Genomic DNA, 23,098 nt, shown 5'->3' with positions numbered 1-23,098 from the left:
TCTCCTACTTTAGATTCTTCTCCCTCGTCAACTCCTCCCATGCCTCCTCGTGCAAATGATTCAGAATGATTTATTGCCTTAAAAAAAAGTACTCGTTCCACTCGAAAACCTCATCCCATTTATAATTTTCTTAGCTATCATTGATTGTCACCCTCCTATTTTTCTCTTTTATCCTTAGTGTCTTCATTTATTATACCCAAGATGTGAAAGAAACACTTGATCATCCTGAATAGCGACAAACTATGATTGCAGAAATGCATGCTCTTGACCACAATAATACTTGGGAGTTGGTGCCCTTTCCTCCGGGCAAAAAGGCGGTTGGTTGCCGATGGGTGTGTGCAGTGAAAGTTAGCCCTGATGGTGAAATTGATCGGCTCAAAGTCCAGCTTGTTGCAAAGGGTTACACTCAAGTTTAAGGCCTTGATTATTGTGACACTTTCTCTCCTGTATCCAAGATGACTGCTATTCACCTCTTCTTTACCATGGCCATCATTCGTCACTGGCCACTTCATCAATTGAATATCAAAAATGTCCTCCTACATGATGATGTTAAGGAAGAAGTTTATATGGAGCAACCTCTTGAGTTTGTTGCTTAGGGGGAGTCTGGTATGGTATGCAAATTGCATTAATCTCTATATGGCCTCAAGCAATCACCATGTGCTTGGTTTGGAAATTTTAGTTCTATTGTTCAAAAATTTAGGCTAAAACAGTGAAGTAGATCATTTGATTTTTTACTATCATTCTTCTCTTGGGAAATGTGTTTACTTAATAGTATATGTTGATGATATTGTCATTACAAGAAATGATGCTGTCGGAATATCTCAACTGAAAGAGTACTTGTGTAGACATTTTCAAACCAAGGATCTTGAAAGTCTCAAATACTTCTTAGGCATTAAAGTAGTGCAATCAAAAGATGGAGTTGTAATATCCCAGAGGAAGTATGCTCTTGATATATTACAAAAAACAGGCATGATTGATTGTAGACTGGTAGACAGTCCCATGGACCCAAACTAGATATTAAGGACAAAAGAAGATGAATTATTCTCAGATTTAGAGAGGTAAAGGAGGCTAGTTGGAAAACTGATTTATCTCACTATTACAAGGCCAGATATATCCTTTGTAGTTGGAGTGGCTAGTCAGTTCATGCAGGCTCCATGTGTTGACCATTGGAAAATGCTCTTATTCGCATTCTAAGGTATGTCAAAAAGGCTCTCGGGCAAGGATTGTCATATGAAGATAAAGGAAACATTTAGGTCTCTAGGTATTATGATGTAAATTGGGCAGGTTCTCCTATTGATAAACGGTCTACTACAAAATATTGTGTTTTTTAGGAGGAAACATTATTTCATGGAAAAGTGAGAAACAAAATGTAATAGCTCGAGCAACAGCTGAAGTCGAGTATAATGCGATGACGTCACTAACATGTGAACTTATATGGGCGAAACAATCTTCAAAAGCTTAACTTGTGACATCTATACTATAAAGATGTATTGCGATAATCAAACTGCTCTCCACATTGCATCAAATCCAGTGTTTCACGAGAGGACTAAACATATAAAAATTGATTGTCATTTTGTTCGTGAAAAATTGTTGACAAAAGAAATATGTACTGAGTTTGTTGGGTCAAACGATTAACTCACAAATATGTTGACCAAGTCATTAAGGGGTCTTCGAATTGAATTTATTTGTTCCAAGCTTGGTACATACAATTTGTATGTTTCAGCTTAGGAGAAGTGTTAGAATATTTACCCTATTTATCATCATTATATTATGTCTAGGATTACGCTATTTATCATGTACTTGTATCAAAACTTTCTTATATATAAAATGAGAGTGAAAGGATTCTTTCAAGCCTCGACAATTATTTTATAGTTTTAATCTCAAGTATATATAACTAATGAAAATTAATTTTTCAACTGCTTTTCACATATATTTTTATACTTTTTATATATTTTTATCTTTATCTTTAGTTTATAATTTATATAAGAATGAAACAATATTGAAATTGTTTTGTTATATGACTATATTAATTAAAAAATGTTTTTCTTATAGCTATTGTTTTATGTATTTTATATTTTAATAATTATTTTGTATTGTAATAATAATATAATTTTTAAAATTTTATCTATTATTATTATAAAACATATAGAAATACGTTTGCTTGTATAGTGTGGATTTATTTATTGGCATATAAATAGATGTTTAATCTATAAACTATTTTCAAAAATTATGTTTGGTCTTTAAATTAATTATAAACTTATTTCATTCAGATGTAAAAGTAGGTAAAATAATTTTTCTAAAAAATTAGATGTAAAATATTTTTCATGTGATAAATAAAGTTCTTAACGAATTATAATATATTTTGTATGTGTAACTTTAGAGAATTAATGTTTTACTTTACTCTTGTAATATTTAAAGTCAAAATAGATATATTATTTAATTTAAATATCAATTACATTTTTTAAAAATAATTTTAAAATAAAAAACATGTTTAACCTTCATTTATTTGTATATATATTTGAATATTAATGGAGTGGAAGGTTATTTGTGGGAAGGAAAAGACATATGCATAGTGCATCGTGTAATAAAATAAGAAACCTAACCCGTGAAGAACCAAAATAAAAAATAATATTAATTATTTTTATTATTAATATTAAAAAATTAATATTAAAAGAAATAAGATTACTCCCTTTTGTCACTGCCTGCGTGAGTGTGGATCTGGAAAGAAAGGGAAGAGAGGGAGATTGAGGATCCGAATTGCTGTTAGGGTTTTAAAGGGAGTTTTCCTTTTACTTCAATGGCCACGCCCTTTCCCATTCCAGTTACCGCAGCGCAGGTTCTTCTTTCTCTTCTTTTTCCTCTTCTTTTTCCTCTTCTTCTACTTCACATATTCATGTCAAATGGAATCACGTATTTTCTGTTTTGTGTTTTTACAGGTTGGAACATACTTCGTGGGACAGTACTACCAGGTGCTTCAGAGTCAACCAGAGTTCGTGCACCAGTTTTATTCCGATGCCAGCACCATGCTCAGGGTCGACGGCAACACCAGGGAAACAGCCGCGGCAATGCTTGTAATTTACAGCTGTCTTTTCTGTTGTTCCGTAAACACCTCTGTTTTTGGTTTGAGTTTGGTTAGTTTTTGCTGTAGTGTTGAGTGAAAAGAATTGTTTGTTAAACTGAGGAAGGAATGGTTATGTAGTTGAGTAATTTCAATTTTCAATTTTGCTAGAGGGTGTCGCTTGGATGCATAGAATTGTGAGGTGCCGTAACTTTAGTTGTGAGATGCTCAATTAGTTCCAAAGTTTAACTACTTATTCATTTTAGCGACAAATTGTACCTTCAGTCCAATTTGGGCAGTCACCCAAAAGATAAAATGTGGATGAGAAGTTTGGTGAGTTCCATTAGGAGATGGAAGTTATTGCTGAGGATGAGAAGAGGGAATTTGTGTGGCGATATTTGTATCACGGCTATGAAAGATTTTTGTGGTTATCTACATGTTAGTATAGTGATGACCCATCGGGGATCTTAAGATTATGGAGCAGATGTCTTTGAATTGGAATCATTAAATTGGGTAAGTGTGTGTGTCACGGAGAATTTGTGGTTAAACTTGATAAAAAATAGTGATTGGGAATTTGATGCATGCTGGTAGGATTTATTTATTGATGCGTCACTTTTTGAAATGATTTCGTATCTCGTTCTGGGAATCAATGTAGTCTGGTAGTGCAGTTACACTATTTTATATGATAACAAAGTTATGAATGATATGGCTGTAATGCCTGGCCTGGATTAATATGCACATGGTTCTACTTGTTGCTGCGATACCAGAAATTTTTTTCTGATAGCTTCTTTGAATATTGATGAGAGCAACCAGAGGGTGTGGAAGATGAGGGAGAAAGATTTGAAGTTGCCATAGAATTTACGAGGCTTTTGATACCATTTTAGAGAAGGAACTTAAGGAACATTGATAGAGAAAAGAGAGAAAGAATAACTCTCTAAATTCCTTGTTTTTAATATACGAGAGAGTGACTACAACATGAGAATTGGTAGAGATAATCAACAGTTATAAATACAGATGACAAGAAACTAACTAAAGTATTCTAATTACATCAAACTAAACTTTTAACTGAACTCCCTCGGAGGTAGTTGAATAACTGCTATATAAAATATTCGCAGCTCTAGTCTTGATGAATAAGAGACTGAACATGCTTAGTATTTCTAATTTGGCTTGTTTATCCACATTTTAGAGAAGGAACATAAGGAACATTGATAGAGAAAAGAGAGAAAGAATAACTCTCTAAATTCCTTGTTTTTAATATACGAGAGAGTGACTACAACATGAGAATTGGTAGAGATAATCAACAGTTATAAATACAGATGACAAGAAACTAACTAAAGTATTCTAATTACATCAAACTAAACTTTTAACTGAACTAACTCCCTCGGAGGTAGTTGAATAACTGCTATATAAAATATTCAAAGCTCTAGTCTTGATGAATAAGAGACTGAACATGCTTAGTATTTCTAATTTGGCTTGTTTATCCACATGTTATATAAGTTTTCTTCCTAATGTTAAATTAGATATTTGTGATATGAATGTATGAAACATTTTATCATTCTTAGCATTCTAGTTTATTCCTAGCATTCGATTCCATTATATTAAGTCCTTGATTGTTTGAAAGGACCTGGCATTATCTGTAATTGTTTATGGCTTATGCATGTACAATTGTTAGTATTGCTCCATTTTCCCTAGAACTAAAAAATACTTTTCCAACTGCAGCAAATTCACGCCGTAATTATGTCACTTAGTTACACTGGAATTGAAATCAAGACTGCACATTCTTTAGAGTCTTGGAGTGGTGGAGTTCTTGTGATGGTTTCTGGATCTGTGCAAATTAAGGACTACAACCAGAGGAGGAAATTTATGCAGACATTCTTCCTTGCCCCGCAAGAGAAAGGCTTTTTTGTGCTCAATGATATTTTTCATTTTGTTGAAGAGGATCAAGTTCACCAGCAACAAGCAGTTTTGCTACCTCAGAGCAATCATGATTCTCAGTTGAATACTTCAAGTGCAATCAATAAGTCAGGTAAGTTCTGTACCAGCTTGAGCTCTTGTACATGAAGGTGCTGAGTTGTAAGGGAAAAATTGCCATTCTAATGGGATAAATTTAGTGTAAGAAAAAATATCCACATGTTATTGTTTGATTTGAGAGTTAGCAGTGCAGATGTAGGAGTTTATCAGGTATTGTAGAGTGAAAAATTCTTATTGCTTAGAATTTGACTTTGAGTCTAACTCAACTTTACAAAACCATTCTGAGAGATAAAGTTTGTCCCCATTTGTGTACTCTTTGAGCCAATGTGGGATTTGAATTTTCTCCAATGTACACCCTTTCACTTCCAGCAATGTTGAGCTTGAGCTTGAACCCTGCAAAAACTGGCTTGAGAGGTTTAGGGTTTCCCCATACCTATGTACCTTTTTTTCAGGCTCTATTTGAAGCCAATGTGAGAGACTTGTGTTTTTTCCAATATGACTTATTGTGGCTATAAATGTTAGAAGTTATATCAGTTTGATGTTGTGCCTCCTAGTCTTACCTGATCTTTTATGTGAATTATAGATGAAATGATGAGATTGTTTCGAATATATGTTAAAAGTATCAGTAAAATGGTCTGTAGTTGTTTGCTTGGACAAACTCCTTCATAAAGAGTTGTAGGAGAAAAAAATAAGAAAAAATGAAATGAATTTATCCGTAAGTTAAATTTAGCTTATGAATAAGATAGTTTGTAGAAGCTCTAGGGTGTGGCTTCTCTAAAACATTTCAGTTGGAAATCCTAACTGCATAAACTATCTTTTAGACAAGCAAATCCGTTTATTATTGTCACCAATTCTATTTGCTACACTGTTATCTGTTGTCAACTGCCACAACCAGTATTATCACTTTGACCATACATAAAAGACACCTGTTCGTTCAAATTGATTGATAAAACTGTTTCTTTTCTGATTAATGTAGTTTTACTTTATAAAGTTGTCAGCTGTCAGTGAAACACCAGTACAAACCTCATTATCTTTGATGATAAATGTTTTATATCTTTGAAAAAATAAACAGGTTTTACTTTAAGAAAAAATCTGATAAGTAGACAATTTGGGTGATTATGTGATATTAATGATTCTCAAATTCATATGTTTTTAACTTTTTAGTAATTTAGAACCATGGATTTTACAGTATCCAACTACCTTCTGGGAGGAGATATTCAGGCTAGGGACTATGTTGCTACAAATGAGGTAAAAGAAAACGGTGTAGTTGATAATTATGGATTTTCAGAGAAAAGATTGCAGCGGGGCCCTGATTCTGAGCATATTAGGGAGGATACTGCTGTTGAAGAGTCAAATGGTTCACTTCAATCTTCAGTGACTGCCGTCCAAGACCATGTACCTGCTTCTCCTGATCAACCTGCTGGGGAGCCCCAAAAGCACACTTACGCTTCCATTGTACGCACTGGCTAACCATTATATTAATTTCCAAAATAATGTTTTCTTTTGGAATTCTGTTATGACATTAGAACTGACAATGTTATGGACTGTTGGAAGTTACGGGTTGCTAAAGGACAATCTACGCCATCTGTTGCTTCTCAATCCTCTCATAAGAATGTCTCCCCTTCAGAATGGGATCAAGCTCCACAGAGTAGTATTCAGCAACTTCCAACGACTGCTTTGACAAATGCATTTGAAAGGTCTGAGACTGATGCAGTGGAGGAGCTTCCCGTAACAGAAGATGAAGGTTACTGTGTGTACTTGTTGAGAATTAATTAATTATTCTGTCCAGTTATTAGTTAATTACTGGTATTCAGCACATCTTCATGGCTCATTGCTTGATAACCTAATAAGTTAGCTTGTTTAAAGACTGTTTCATGTAGTATTTATCAAGTATTCATTGGTAACTATCAATAATCTTGGTCTTCTTGGAATTGCTTTCAGATGAAATCAAGTCTGTTTATGTGAGAAACTTGTCCCCTACCGTGTCTCCTTCTGAAATTGAAGAGGAGTTCAAGAATTTTGGTAGAATCAGGCCTGATGGTGTTGTTATTAGAAGTCGCAAGGTTTATACTCCTCGTTTTCACATAACTACTAATTATGGTTGAGTCTAAACTTTTCACATGTATTCAGGATATTGGTGTTTGTTATGCATTTGTTGAATTCGAAGATATGACAGGCGTTCATAATGCAGTCAAGGTTTGGATTTGCTTTTAAATATTAAGTTTGGGATGTGCATTATTCATGAATTGTCATGGGTAATGTGCACCTTAACCCAAAATTAATACTGAACATGCTACTTTGTGTCAAAGAATCTAAAATCATGATTGTTTATATTTGCAGACAGGATCTGTTCAGATAGCAGGAAGACAAGTATACATTGAAGAAAGGAGACCAAACAGTAACATCCCTTCTCGAGGAGGAAGTATGATTTTCTTAATTTTTTAATTTTTCTTCTGTTTTTTTTTTCTTCCAAGTTCGTCATCATGAATGTCCCCAACATATTGGTTATAACATGTAGATATGGTAAAATGATGAATCTGTTTCCACTTTTGCTAATGGAGATATGAGTTGATGGTACTGGTAAAATATTCTCATGTGACTTGCCTTTTTAACAAAGGAAAATTTAGCAATGATATGCCAAAATTTTATCTCAATGACATTGGGTTCCTGTGATTTCTTATAGTCCTAATATGTCGACTCAATGTTTGGTGACTGTTTGACATTGAGAAAGATATGTTAAATTTTGTTTCGGCCAACCTCTTGTTTCACTGTGGTTCATAAATTATCACAATGATCTACACAATTTTTTACTAGCAATATTTTATGTACCAATATAGTTCCAGAGAGGTTCATTGCACCCTCCATGTTTTTTCCCCATAATTCAATATTTTTAAGCTACTTTTTTCTTCTTCTTATGTTACGTCATACCCTCTTTCAATGCATTATCTATCGTCAGGACGGGGCAGAGGCAGAGGTAGTTATCAGTCAGATGCACCAAGAGGGCGTTTCAATTCAAGGAGCTTTGGCAGAGGAAATGGTCAAGATGGTGGTGATAGGGAGTACAGCAAATCGAAAGGAAATGGTTTCTATCGACCGAATCCTCGCCAAGAGAGGGGAAATTCAGGGCATCATCACGTACCAAGAAATGGGCAGAACCTTGCTGAGTCCTGAGTCAACAGATAACTTCTGCTAGAGAGTCCAATTTTGGGTCCACATATTTCAACTAAATAGTCAACTTCAGTAGATTAGACCAAATTTGATATTTTTCATGTCTTAAATTAAGTGTTAAGGGAATATGGATGGGATAATTTCGTTTTTTATTGATAAATTTTGTTCAAGGGGCTTCGTGTTTCATTTATTTCTCCATGAATTCGATGTTTAGCTGGAAATGTGTTTAAAACATTTGACATTTATTTATTCCTAATTGAAATTTGAAATTAGTTTTGTTAACAGTTCTTTGATATGTAATCGTTTTAACAAGATTGGTGGATCAATTTTTCTTGTTTATATAGGGCTTTTAGCAACTGGCCTTTAGACTTACACTCTATTCTGATATATTATTGTCCAGGGTTTTCCTTTCTGCATTTTCATGGATTCTTCCTGCACCTTTACAGGGTTTAGGATTTACCTGGGCAATGTGAAAAGTACTCTTTCATGCGAGTCATTGGAAAGATTCTAGATTGATTGATCCGAAAGGTTCATAATACAATTCTGAAAGTTAAAATTTTGGGTATTGTATTATGAATTGCATAATGTACAACTTTTTATTTTGAATATTGTCCAACATTTTCAATTATATAATGTAGAATGTATTGTTAGATTGTATAGTCCAAAAATAATTCAGTTATAAAATTATATTTTCAAAATTGCTTGCATAATCCTAGGAACAAAAAGGGGGTAGAGTAGGTTTTTGAATAAATAATCCCTAGTGTGAAGGAACATGAACAGAAAGGGGTAAAGTTTGTAACCCTGACAATGGTTGTTGTGATAGTGTCATAGGTATGCACATTTGGGAATCTCCATCCTTTGATTCTGAGAATACCTGGTAACGGAGGGAACCATCTGCGAATCCTGGTAATTGCTCCTTTCTCCTTCCTCTCAATGCTTAGCTCAATGCATGACCCTTCATTATCACCCCTTTGTTTTTAGTTAATTCACTATCTTCTTCTGTCTTTATTCAGACTGCTAGTGACAACTAAGTGTTTATAAAGGACATAATATAATCCAAAATACAATTTTTAAAGCCAAATTTTTGGATCTTATATATAGTTGGTGTTTCATATAGCTTTGGAAAAAGTAAATTTTGAGTTAGGAAGTTTGTCGTCTTTAAATTTACACTATTAAATTAAATGTAATTTATGATTTATTTTTGTTCTCATACTAATTCTAACTTAAACAAATATAAGTATTAAAAATATATAAACTTAACATAGATTAAATGAATACTAATCTTAATATTTATTTTTGTCATCGACTGCCGACGTTAACTTACTTGCTTGTAATATATGCTAATACCGGTTAATTTATTTATTTTTAATATCTATTTAAATTAGTGTTTGTTTAATTTCCACTAACTTAATAATTTTTAATATTTATTTAGTTAAAGTCAAAATTGACTTTTTTGTTTTTAATATTTATTTTAGTTAGTATTTATTAAATTGACATTACCATAAATATTTATTTATTAAAAATTATCTATATTTTATTCCTTTTTAATAATTATTTGTGTGAAATCGATTTAACTCATTCTAAGGTACAATATGATCGACATTAATATTTAAAAACTAAATTTATGTCTTTTTTTTATTGAATTAATACTTTAATTTGAAATAAAATTATAAAAATACGAGTAACTTATTATTTTTATTATTATAATAAATTAATGCACGAATTGCTTGATGTTGAATTATGGAGATTACTTAAACTGTTTAGATATAATATAAATATTTAAAAAGAGTACGATAAATTGTTAGTATTAGATTTGTTTTTCATTGTCTAAAGCTTTATATAGAAACTAGTTTCAAAATTAGCATTAATATACAATATTACCACAATAAGTTTCATACATACATACGTTTACTATATATGTCACAAATAACACAGTTAAACACAAACTAAGTCGTAGAAAGTTGTGACATTTTTAAACACGTAAGCATGATTTGTAATGACACAATTTCAAGTCCTACAACATACCTTTTACTAACAAACTAATCCTGATATAGACCGAAATCATAAGAACAAACATTTCCAGATCATGATTCCTAAAAAAGGGAACAAATTAAGGTTGTAAAACTTTCGAGCACCACTGTGATTTGCTATGGTTAGTACAACAAAATTGTTCTCCCTTATTCACAAAATCGCTTATTTCTTTCCCATGCACCTTCACGAAACTCACTCACCATCTTCTTTCTTTCCAAAGCATTGAAGCCATAGAACGCTTCTGATAAACTCAACCACAAACACTTTCATTTCAATTTTCCCATTGATCTTGTTGATGCGATTTGATTGTCCTTGCTAACAGTGCTATCATGTCCAACATTTTAGCATGTTTCCAACTCCTAGAACTCAATGTCATATCTGCACAAGACTTGGCTCCTGCAGGTCGTTCAATGAGGACCTATGCAGTGGCATGGATTGACCCAGATCGCAAACTTTCCACTCGAGTTGATTCTCACGGCGGAACCAACCCAACTTGGAATGACAAGTTTGTCTTTCGAATTGATGAAGACTTTCTGTATGATGAAAAGTCTGTGATAACTATTGACATTTACGCTCTTCATTGGTTTCGAGACATTCATGTGGGCACTGCTCATGTTCTCTCCAGTGACATTTTTCCACCACCTTCACAACCTCAACCCCAGAGAAACACTTACACACCCACAGGAATGAGATTCATGGGGCTTCAAGTTCAAAGACCTTCAGGTCGCCCCAAAGGAATTTTGAACATTGGTGCTGCTAGAATTGACAGTTCCATGCGAAGCATGCCTCTTTACATGCAAAACTCCCCAATAGTTGGATACAGTCAAGATGATCATGATCAACCAAAACGTCAAGCCAAGCCAGAGCTTCGACGCTCAAAAAGTGATTCCAGCTCAATGCTTGGCTCAGAAGTGGTAGTTCCCGACCCTCAAGCCAAGACCAAAAGGGAGAGGGCAAGTTCTCAAGTTCTCGCTTCAGAAATAAGCTCCAAGAAGAGTAAAAAGAAAGCTAGCTCCATATTAAGTGCCACATTCATGAAGGGAACCCCAAAAGATGGCAAATTGGGTAGAAAGAAGACTAAAGCGAGAGGCCATGATTCACCAAACAACTTCAATGCAAGGGTAAATGTTGATTACCCAGTAAAGTCCACGCCCAAGCGCCAGTTTCAAAATTCTCCCTTTCCAGCCAAGTCTTATAATAACAACAACAATTACGTAGGTAGTGTGAGAGCCACTCCATTGCATGCCTTTGCGATTGCAGACACGACAATGGAATATGGAACCCCGTACCGCTCCAACTTGGGTTGTCGTCCTTTTATGACGGACTCCGAATTAGGTCCGTCAGCTTCGGAGGTGGTGGCGAGACTACCAATGGAGGAGGGGGAGAATTCTACGGAGGGAGGGTGGAGCTTCGATGACGGCGCGGAGGGCCCGCAACCTAAGGTGGAGAGGTGGCAGACGGAGTCCAATGTCACGGGGGCAAGCAGAAAAGGGAAACATTCACGAAGGCATGCAGATGGGTCAAATGGGTTGTTCTCTTGCTTCAGTGTAATATGTGGAGTTGAGTGCTCCATTGTTTGCGGTGGTGGCGGCGGCGGCAAGAAGCATCGCCGGCGGAGGGTTCAAGCAGTGGACAATGAAAGCTTTCTATCAGAAGAGGAGGCGTATTGAGGGGTGCATGCTTGCATGACTGGTCGAACATGGAGATAAGAAAATTATGTGAGAATTGAGTAAACTCAATCTTCGTAATTCATTGTACTTTTTATGTTTATTTTAACCTGATTCTTTTGTACTCCATTGTGTTTCTAATGAATTTCACGTTGCAAATCATATGATCTTTGTTTACTGATGTTGTAGAATGCATTTTTAGATTTTGATGATGGTGTTTACTTTTGGATTTTGAGGGCGGTGAATATTTTCTGAAGAAAAAGAAAGGTGATTTATTAAATCGTATTAAGTAGAACAAAACTTAGTATAAGTTATTATTGTTCTCCAATCAAATTAGATGTTTCAATTAATTTCTTTCTTCTCATATTACTAATATGAAATTCTATCTGAAAAAAAAATACCATAAGAATAAATGTTATCAAATTCGAGAATTTACGTAGATTCGTGAAAGTCGAGAACTCGATTCGTAAACTCAACTCATAAGAGTTTACTTCAGATGAAAAAAAAATATATAAATAATATTTTAATTTAAATAAGTCTACAAAATTATATAACTTTAAATAAATAAAATTTATAGTTATATTATTCATAAAAATAAATATTGTAAAACATAAATACATGAATTATTTTCATTAATTTTGATGCATTTCATTAAAAATATAACTTTCAAGCTCGCAGAATCGCTCCAAACTCGCGATTTTACACGATCCTACCGATTTCACGGTCGATTTTATTGAGTTTACGCAGAAAATGAGTTTACTTCCGAGTTAACTCGGAAGTCATGTCTGGAAACTCGAGAGTTTGATAACCATGATAAGAATCCTTCTTAATCATACAATATCTTATTTTGTCAAGTGAACAATCCAAAGATAAAACTTTCACAAAAAGTAACGAAGGAGCTTCTACTTTCAAGAACAAACTCTTAATTCAGTAAATTTCAAATTTGAACTTGTATGTTAATCTGAGTTTATCTACCCACATATATGAGTAACTATCAAGATAAACTTGGAACAAACAGAAAAGAGTTCCTAAAAGCTGGATTGACAAGAAAATCCATATGAAATCAGTCATTCTAGTAGCTGCAACAACAATGATCATGCTATACTCAACAAGCACAAGATGAGTCAATCTTCTTTGACATGTACCACAGTGCCAATTTCACAGAAGTTACATAAAATTTCTTCAGGCAAAAAATACTAATGGATTTGTGATCCTGCTGGTATTACCTCGTGGCTAGAGAATACATAACTAACCAAAGTGTATAATAGAATGAGGTGTAACAACTTCCTACTGCAAAAACTCTCTAGGATCAGTAACATAACCAGTCAATGCAGATGCAGCAGCTGTATATGGCGAAGCCAAATATATTTGACCTTCCTTGTGTCCCATTCGGCCCGGGAAGTTCCTATTTGTAGTTGAAACACAAACCTGCACAACCAGAATGTAAGCAATGGGGTAAATTATTCAGATTCTCAATATCATCACTTGGGTAGAAAGCATATAAATGCAATCATACGACAAAGGAGAAACCATTTAATCCCTTGGCATAACATAACAGTATCACTTGCTTAAATATTCAGAAGCATACAGCTTTATGATCTACAAAAATCTATAGAACTTCAAGATATATAATATGATTGCATTGCATGTACTAGATAGCCACCATAAAAATTAAAGTATATTTTAGCCTAACCATTTCAGGCTTCTCTGATACTGTGTCAAATACAATTCTAGAAAAGTTTTTTTTTTTTAAGTACCCTTTTGTAACCAAGAAAGACCAAAATAGATATTCTACCGAAGCTGATTAGAGAGACTTCTAATCTTAATGAAATGAAATTTTTTAAAAAGTTGTGTCAGATAGCCCTAACTTTATATTCTCACCCAACTTTCTTCATTATTTTCAAGCCAGAAACAAGTTTCTACTTTTACCCTTTGTTCACTTGAATGAATTTGGGGGAAAATAATTGACTGAATTTGAGAGGATTTGAAGATAAATTTTTTGGTTGTTTAATTGAGTGAATTTGGAGGTAAATGAGAGTGAATTTGGAAGCAACATTTGTGAGAATTAGTGTAGGATTTGATTGATGTGACAGATTAAAAAAATTTACTTCCAAATTGACTCTCACTTACTTCCAAATTCACTCAAATAAACAACAAAAAGAATTTATCTTCAAATCCACTCAATTACTCTCTCCCAAATCCATTCAAGTGAACAAAGCCTTAAGGAATTTGGTTTTGTTTTACAAATTACAGATTTTAAGCTAAATGTCAACTGTCAATCGATTGTAAAATAAAAATTACAAATTATTTGTAACATTGTAGTTAGTATTGCACAATTCACATGATGATTCACCCGATTCAGTGCCAAGACAGGTCAGTGCCAAGATTTTCAATTCCATCAATGTAATAAGGATAAATGTAACATGGGGAGAATTTGAACTACACTTGTCAATTGCAAGATATGGGGAAGAAGTAGGGAACTTGCCTGAGGTTCATTCATGCGTGCATAAGTATCTTTTGGGCCACCCAAACAAGCACCACAACTAGGACTAGCTGGAGTGTCACACCCAGCTTCTTCAAATATCTGTGAGCAAGTCTTACCACCAGATCCAGGAACTGGGATGCTGTATACGTCCATCCAAACCTGAAATTTCATTAATAGATACCAGTTGGAAAATAGTCATCTAGCATTATTTCCCAATAGAACTTTATTAATAACTGTACATCAACTGATGAAAATATACAAACATGAGCTTCTTTTCAGACCTTTTGGGTAGCAGGCACAAGAAACGTGGGAACTTTGACCTTTTTACCCTGCAGATTCAGACATTTTCTAAGTTAGGGGAAGTAGTTCTAGGATTCATGTTGGAAATATTAATAGTTAATGGACTTGGGAAATAATATGTTTACATATCAAAATGATAGTCCTCATGGGTACTAGTGACTAGAAAGTTACATGCAATTAACAACTGTAGCGTAAGAAATAGTCTCCACCAAGTCTATCAAAATCCTATTATATGGATATTTTGCATAACACACGTAACACATTCTATTGAATAAGCAAGCACATAATCCCATTCTAAATTATCGCTATAAAATAATATTAAGTTACCTCTATTTTCTGGTTAAATTTAAATAATTCATGGGAGAGACATAGGCACAAAGGTCACAAAAAGGCTGGTAAATTCTATAAGCAATGCAAGATAAAATACCATACAAGAAAACACGATGACCAGTCCCATACATTTTAGGATACAAATTGGTTATGCCATACTAACAAATGAAAATAATAGTAAAAAAGTCTAGGACTCAGCTAGAAAAGCTTCCAGTAATATCTTATCATAGATTATAGATATACAATAGGAAAATATGATGCTTACTGATGCCAGAAAAACTTTTGCTGCAGCCATGAAATCCTCTGTTTTCCCACCTGTACAAGATCCTATATATACTCTGTTAATCTTCACGTCCTTGCACTCTCTTGCCAGAGCACGGTTATCAGGAGAATGAGGCTGCAACATTTATAAGCATAATATTAGCAAGGGAACCTAATGGCAGCATCATATAATAACAACACAAATGCATAGAAAATAAATACAATACAAAAAACCTCACTGGAAATGCAAACAAAGACTAACCTTGGCCACCACTGGCTCCAATTTTGAGACATCAAATCTATACTCTGAGAGAAATCTAGAGAACAACAAAAAAAGGGTGTTACTAATAGATAAACCTGACTACCATTGAATACTATTTCTGCAGCTAAATCAAGTTTTTCTCCAGTACAAAGATTATAGACATTTTTTTTCCTTCCCCAAGTTTAATTCATAAGGGATGCAGGTTAAAAAATTATTTGTTAGAGATCACACATAGACTAGAGATATAATCATGTTATAAGTAGGCAAACCTCACCTACAATCCGGTTTTGTAAGGTTTAATAAGTTCACTTTCTAAAATGGTATAAAAATGCACTATGACCAGGTTTATTAAACTTATTGCGTCACCCACTTTTAGACCAATTATCGAACCACCAACAAATATCTAAACTCTCATTGCCTATCGTAAGAGACTGTGTTGTAGATCCCAAATCAATTAGGGATATAATCATATTATAGTATATAAGTAGTTCTAAGAGTGATAACAAGCAAAATTCATGCATCAAAGCTTGGTTTGATAAATTAAACCCATATGTATCTTGAGAATCCAAGGGGGTGATCATAACTAGATCTATATAGCATGCCAATTTCAATATAACATTGCCAAGAAGCAGCTATCATAATCATAACACACCGAAACATAAGGATAGCAAATAGTTAGTCTTATACTTTCTTCATGAGTACCATATCATCCTCCTCATAAGATGAAACATTTTCTTCGTAAAATCCCCAAAGTCAATATGAAATCCAAAGTTGTTCTTCCCACAAAGTAAATATCAATTCCTTTACTCATACTCCAATGACAGGATAAGAGTATGAAAATCTGTAACTATACTATACCCATATTGAAAAGTCGATATGAAACAACACAATAAGCTTTTCCTTACCATGCTGAGAAAGCGTGAAAGAAGAGACACAAACTGGCTGGAAAACCATGTGTCTCAACTACACACCAAGTCTGGTTTATATAGAAATATTGCTTTAGTATCATAATTACATGATATTTAGTTTCTCAAATAACTAACATCAAATTGATAAGTATCCAATCACTAGGAGAACCCACCCTCAAAAGTTAGCTATTAAAGGAGCAAAACCAAACACTTATGCTCTACCAAGCATCCATATTACACAATGGGGGACTTAAGCACCCCATAATACCCAAGTTCCCATCACAACAAGTCAATCTACATTATTCTAATAACTCATGAAAGAAATCTAAAGTAAATGCATAATATTTTATACTCATTCTCAGTGTCTATTTATACTGACTATGGATTTTATATAGTGCACCTTGTCCATCAAAACTTTCAACAGATAGAAAGTATCTTATTAAATACAAAGTTATACAAAAGCATTGAGCTTTCCCGACACTGAATAAAACCAGGAAAATCAAGAATTTAGAAAAGTAGAACTACCTTGCTTTCTGGTCGCTATAAACAGGCTCATATGACAGAGATGTCTTGCCCTGCAAAAAGAAATGCAAACAATATTAAAACTAATACTATAAAAGACAGTATCAAAGAGAATGCAAGATTAAATGGACACTAAATATAGCCACCCATTTCATCAATACAGCCAAACTGAATGAGATGTATAATTCAGAAGGCAAGATTAATAATTGGAAACCAAACCAATAAAAAAAGAAAAAAAGATAATACTTTCACTATCAAATGCCAATCAAGATTATCCACGATAGACAAATTACTGTACATTCCTCTCAATGATTCTGAGGTACATCATGATATTGTGATGTTTACCAGATCTTCTAACACCCTCTCAAGGCAAACCTTACTAAGCTTTTAACCTTGTAACAAAAAAAAAACTCCACAAAAGGAAATAGCATAAATACGAAGTGTGAAGTGCACCCATAAATCATAGCTAAAAGGGCAACTTGCAGATGCTAAAGCTGACCACTGCTGGAAAGATAACTCAACAATACAGATGCAATGATCATTAGCTTGATTTAAATTTCTCAGCAAGCTATAAATATGGCATGAACTAAAACTTCACCAAGATAAGTATTTGGAAACTTCAAACATCAAGAAGAAAACAAGAAAACAGAGATCTAGTAATCTTGGAAATTAAATCTTGCAAGGGCACCGTAAGTCATAGCCAACATAAGTTACCATTAGAATGATCATTAACGGAAACAGAAGTCATTTCATGCAGGTATGATTACCAGTGGGAATGGGAAGATGAGTAACACACTAAACTCAGCTGGAAAATCAAACACCCAACAAAGACCAATGGCACAACAAAGGTCAACTTTGAAGAGCCCAAGGTTTTACAAACCCCATACTTAAATCCCATACATCCAATGTGGAACTCGATCCCTCTCTTTGCAATGAAATTAGATCTTAACATTCTTATATAAATTATCTATTTAATTTGACAAACGAAATTCCAAATTTTGAAAAAACTCGACAGTTGAATGCTAACAATAGAAGTTATGGAGGATGATGTCAAGCTTAAGATAACAGGTTTAGATAAGAAAGAATATACATAAAGGAGACTCCACGTAATAAGACATTGAATTGATATAGTTAATGATGAGGCAATACACAGCAACAACCACTATTAAACTTGTGCATATTATCCTAGGCTCCCAATTCTAATCAAATAATGAAAAAGATTAGGAAATTTAATGAAATATGGAAACCACAGCAAAGTGATTATCTAAGAAAATATTTTAGGATACAATCAATATATTAAGACATTTAACATCAACCAAACGGTACTAAAATCTTTTCAGAGGCACAATATCAATTTCAGAGAATCTCAGTGGGACAAACCTCAAGATATTTAAATGTAGTACTATCAGCAGGAACAACACCATTCTTTCCACCAGCTTCGACAACCATGTTGCACAATGTCATCCGTTCTTCCATCTATCCAGGAGGAACAGGTTACCAAAATAACAATAACAATTACAACCAAAAGAAAAAGGGTTCACAGATTGAAGAAATACATAAGGCTCATTTACTTGTGTTTCTGGTTCCTGTTATAACTTTTTAATTACAAAGCCACCAACTGTTTTCAATTGTCTCTCTGTTTTCAAATATTTGTAAAAGAAACATTGAAAACGACTTTTTTTTTTCGGTTATCTGAAGAAATCTTTCAAAACAGGAAACAAACTGGGAACAATATAACAGTTTTGTAATTAAAAAGAGAAAACGAAAAAATGGAAATACAAGTAAACGAACTCTTAGTGTTAAATCATAACATGACATCTTGCTCTACATGCTTACAGTTAAACTTTCAACAGTTGTGCCAACAAACTCCATAGCTTTATATGTTGCACCAGCCACACCTATTTCACCAATAATCTGTAAGGTAAACCATTAACCAATGTAAGGATGTAAATTTTATATTTGCCAAATGAAAATAAGCTAACAGTCACAGTCACCTAGTAGTACTATGGCATGTCCAAACCAAAGTACGGGACCAAGGCACTTACTTGCAGAATTAAATCCTTTGAAAGCAAATAATCAGGCATTTCTCCATCCATTACAAATCTCAAAGTTGGGGGCACCTGCATTTTGAATACAATATATTATGGATTAAAAAATGAGTGTATCAAGTAAAGCAAATAAGTTAACAAGCTTATAAGCTAGTTTGACCAACACAAAAGTGTTTGACAAGTTACTTCAAAGTATTTTAAGAGTTTTTAACTGATAAGCTACATACAAACTATTTCCTCTAGCTTCTAGCTTGTAACATATAGCTTATTTAATTTTCTTTCTTTACTATCCCTTAGATTTTAATACATTTCTTCATTGTCCTTAATTCTTTATCCATTATTATCTATTTTCATTATAAATTGAAGTAAATAATGCTTCATTACATGAAGCTAGGTAAAAACTCACACACAATGAAAATTATATCAAAGAAACTCAATGTAAAAATAGTTTAAAATGAGAAATAAAAAATTTAAATTTCTGAAAGTAAATAAAAATTGAATTTTATTAATACTCATTAGATCAACTAGTTTAAATAAAATAATATATCCATATAAAAAAAGCATATATAACTTTTAAAACTTAAATATAAGCACAAAAGAGTTTAAAAAAGAATTTGATTATTTTTAAAAAAATCAATAATTGTAATTACATAATACATTTTTGTCTAGAAAACACAAATTTGATTTATATGATAAAACTTATGTAGTTATGTCCTTTTATGACATTTTTACATTTACCAATCAGCTAGTTGTAACAAACACTTCTAATCCAATAAAATAGCTTATCTGGTCAGAACTCTTAAGTTATGAGCTTATCAGCTCAGAACTCTTAAGTTATGAGCTTATCAGCCAGTTTTTCCAAACACACCCTATCTCTACTATTAACAAATTAAACAAAAAGGTACTATTCCATCTTTATTCTTGTCCCAAAATATTCAAAGAAATCTTTATTCTGTTTTTTATGTTTTGCTCTCATAGTATATTCAATTTTTTTTGCACTCAAAATGGGAAGATAAGTCTTGGAAATACAGAGCAGCCAAACAATATGTTCTTTCAAATATTTGAATATTATAAATTATAAATAGTTAAAAGAAAGAGACACAACAAAGTTGGCTGCAAATTCTAATCAGTAATAAGAGAAAAATGACATAAAAAGAGAAAATAAAACACATTAAACTTTTCATTCTAGAACTAGCAAAGATAAAACCTTGTGCTGGAGTTGATGATAAAGGTAAAAAAAATATATAATGGTTCTACGGAATATCTTCTATTAAAAACCAAGAGATGTGAGTCTTGAGCAGAAGCTACCTTGAGCAGAAGTTTCCCAGTTCCCAGCACAAAACCGGCATCAGTATTTCCAATCCCTGTAGCAAATTGACCAAATGCTCCAGCAGTACATGTGTGAGAATCAGTACCTAAGAGAACCTGCAGGTAACCGTGAAATTAAAAAAGCAGGAACCAAAGTTATGCTAAACAAATGAACAATACATCACCACAGTAAAATTATCTTGTTATACTAAACAAACCTCTCCTGGCCGACAATGACCTTCCTGTGCAAGAGCAACATGGCAAACACCCTTATAGTCTGGATTTGCCTGTAGTTTTATAATCTCAGAGTCAATGTTCTTGGAAATTGTGCATTACAAAGCATTTAAAGAATTGAGTCAGACAAATAAAGATTTAAATATAAAAAAAAATGCATACCTTAAAATTACTAAGATCCTTAATATCATAAAAATATTTTATATTTTGCTCCTGGCAAAAATCTCTTAATATGTCCACATTGCGATTGGCACGTTCATCACTTGTAAATATATAGTGGTCAGGTATTATTACAAGCTTTTCACGGTCCCAAACCTTTAAATGAATAACACAATCAGGAAAACACAGAAATAAAAAAACACAATCAGGAAATCACAGGCGTGAAAACACAATCAGGAAATCACAGGCGTGAAAACACAATCAGGAAATCATAGAAGTTAGGTCTCAGCATGTAACGAGATTAACTGCCAACCAGTCCTAGAAATATTAGAATCACTCTAAGAGCCACATAAGTATAAGAACACGCAAGAAAATTTCCAGCAAAGGCAACTTTCAAGGTAAAAGAATCAACCATGTAATGGACATGAAAAAGTGCACAATCAAACCAGTAATGTATTTTGAAGTTCCCACTTACAAAAGTAATAATCATTTTACATCCCTTTTCAGCACTCACAATGCTAGAACCTCTCACATGACTTCTAAACCGACAAAGTTCCCACCCAGAAAGCACAAAGCTACATTCAATAAACAGAACCTATCCCGTAGATTGTCCTTCAAAATCAATTTCACCACATGACCCCAATCCTACTTTCTTCAACAACCCTCACAATTCATCTTTTCTCGAACCGTCCTCAAAGTTCCAATAGACTTCCAATCCAACAGCACAATCAATGAAGAACCATCAGAAAAATCAAAACTCCCATAAAAGATAGTCTTGAGTAATACCAGCTAAGCCAATTAACTAACTCACCTTAGCATCCTCACCAAACTCCTTCTTGAAAATCCCAATAGAACCGGGCCCGCAAACATCATGTGTCATCAAAATATCAACATTGACCCAAACATTATCCCCAGGGCTCAACTCGGCCTTCTCAGAAGCTCTGGCCAATATCTTCTCAGTCATGGTCATTGCGGTTCTCACCTGAAACACATAAAAAAAAAGCAAAATTGACACACAAAAACTCAAAATCAACTCCAGAAATCCAAAAGGGTGCCCGAAAAACTCAACTGATCCAGTGGTAGAAGGCTGGCGCTGAGGCGCCGCCACAGAACAACGGATTCTCTTTGGAACCGCTTTGAAGCATCTCTGAGAGGAGAATGCGTAGAGAGAGAGATCCTTCAGAGAGACAAACAAAAGAAGAAAAAAGGGGTTAGTATGGGGCAAAGCTAACCCATTGGAGAAACAGGGGTGGAGAAAAATGAAGTTTTTTGAAGCATGAGAAAGAGAAGAAAGTGAATGACGACTATGCTTGGGGATTGGGAGCATAGAAGGGAATCATAGAACGAACCTTTGTGCGGAGAAAGGAAGTGAATGATGGAGAGAGAAGAGAAGAAGCCATGGATTATCGATGTTGAAGCTGTGATGAACACAAAACTAGTCAGTGGAGGCTGTCCTTTATTACCCTGTTTTGATTGAGTGTCTCCGTTTTTTTTTTTTCACAAATCTTAGGAACATATTCTGAGTGAAATTAATTAATGAATTAAATAAACTAAAAGGAGGATCGTGTGATGCACGAGTACGTATGGTCTCTAAAAACTATCAGGGAAGATTTTTTTAGTATGATATAGTTTATTAAGGTAATGAAGTAATATTTGTAATTGTCTCGACATTTAAATTATTGATAAAATTTAACCATTTAAAATAATATGGAAAATGAGATATTAATTGTAATCATGCATAGGACATAACAATTTGTTGAACGATGATCCTTCACCGTCCCATCTTCTTCACCGTCTCATCTTCTTTCTACACATTTTCAATATTTTTTAAATTCCAAATTTATTATTTTACTTTTACTTTTTACTGATTTTACTTTTTATCTTTTAAAACCTATTCCCAATTCCTCTCATTTCTTTTCACTCACAGCAAACCCCACACCCTTCCCCCGCTGTCACTTCCTCTCATCCTCTTAGTTTCCACTTCCGTTAACACAACATTCTCCATTTTTGTTTCTCCTTTCTTTTTTCTCTCCAATGGTGCGTTGGTGGTGCATCGTTCGGCGGTGGTTTGTGATGGTGGTGGTTTGTGCGTTCGTAGGTGCTTGCCTTCAACGGACATCCGACGACAGATGTGGGCTTTCATTTAAGGACAAACGGACATCCGTTGTGATCGCGGAATCGGGTTGAATAGGTTCTTATTAGGGTTTCTGCGGAAGGAATTTTAGGTTACCACCATTGTCATCGTCGTCGAGTCTGAGTGAGTTTGCGATTGTCCTTGCAAACCACGACATGGTTTGGTTTGATTGATTACAGCCTCTTACCAAATTTCGATCACCACTTCCTCCCAACTCAAGGCTCCCCTCCTTCACCGGATCAGCTCATACTC

General features: G+C 34.0%; 3 protein-coding genes across 6 annotated transcripts; 2 read left to right on the top strand and 1 right to left on the bottom strand.

Annotated features, from left to right (window-relative positions):
• Positions 1 to 2,678: 2,678 nt before the first annotated feature.
• On the top strand, positions 2,679 to 8,481 carry LOC148197248 (nuclear transport factor 2-like). Of its 2 annotated transcripts, none has more exons than XM_088092876.1 (9): positions 2,679 to 2,836; positions 2,937 to 3,071; positions 4,778 to 5,084; positions 6,219 to 6,484; positions 6,584 to 6,773; positions 6,971 to 7,092; positions 7,160 to 7,225; positions 7,370 to 7,451; positions 7,986 to 8,481. In XM_088092876.1, exons 1-9 carry the CDS (start codon positions 2,798 to 2,800, stop codon positions 8,198 to 8,200), a joined length of 1,422 nt encoding a protein of 473 aa, XP_087949002.1. In that variant the 5' UTR covers positions 2,679 to 2,797; the 3' UTR covers positions 8,201 to 8,481. The 2 variants fall into 2 exon arrangements, with proteins under 2 accessions (XP_087949002.1, XP_087949001.1); XM_088092875.1 differs by having other exon boundaries at positions 6,584 to 6,779.
• A 141-nt stretch (positions 8,482 to 8,622) lies between these two features.
• LOC124847240 (uncharacterized) lies at positions 8,623 to 12,057 on the top strand. 2 transcript variants are annotated; one of them, XM_088092878.1, is made up of 2 exons: positions 8,623 to 9,103; positions 10,631 to 12,057. In XM_088092878.1, the coding sequence occupies exon 2, from the start codon at positions 10,639 to 10,641 to the stop codon at positions 11,896 to 11,898; it is 1,260 nt and encodes a 419-aa protein (XP_087949004.1). In that variant the 5' UTR covers positions 8,623 to 9,103; positions 10,631 to 10,638; the 3' UTR covers positions 11,899 to 12,057. The 2 variants fall into 2 exon arrangements, with proteins under 2 accessions (XP_087949004.1, XP_087949003.1); XM_088092877.1 differs by lacking the exon at positions 8,623 to 9,103 and having other exon boundaries at positions 10,011 to 12,057.
• Positions 12,058 to 12,935: 878 nt separating this feature from the next.
• On the bottom strand, positions 12,936 to 22,219 carry LOC124847241 (3-isopropylmalate dehydratase large subunit, chloroplastic-like). Of its 2 annotated transcripts, XM_047324682.2 has the most exons (15): positions 22,062 to 22,219; positions 21,782 to 21,889; positions 21,524 to 21,694; positions 20,716 to 20,868; positions 20,538 to 20,606; positions 20,320 to 20,436; positions 19,009 to 19,083; positions 18,800 to 18,877; positions 18,344 to 18,439; positions 16,967 to 17,016; positions 15,534 to 15,588; positions 15,276 to 15,407; positions 14,662 to 14,709; positions 14,381 to 14,539; positions 12,936 to 13,323 (listed from the first exon to the last, which is right to left on the bottom strand). In XM_047324682.2, the coding sequence occupies exons 1-15, from the start codon at positions 22,110 to 22,112 to the stop codon at positions 13,183 to 13,185; spliced, it is 1,503 nt and encodes a 500-aa protein (XP_047180638.1). In that variant the 5' UTR covers positions 22,113 to 22,219; the 3' UTR covers positions 12,936 to 13,182. The 2 variants fall into 2 exon arrangements, with proteins under 2 accessions (XP_047180638.1, XP_087949058.1); XM_088092932.1 differs by lacking the exon at positions 20,716 to 20,868.
• Positions 22,220 to 23,098: the final 879 nt, after the last annotated feature.

This window comes from Vigna umbellata, chromosome 6, assembly GCF_029865625.1.
Source record: "Vigna umbellata cultivar VRB3 chromosome 6, Vumbellata_1.0, whole genome shotgun sequence".
Lineage (NCBI taxonomy): Eukaryota > Viridiplantae > Streptophyta > Magnoliopsida > Fabales > Fabaceae > Vigna > Vigna umbellata.
Note: the sequence above shows the minus strand (reverse complement) of the source record. Positions and strands in the feature narration are given on the sequence as shown.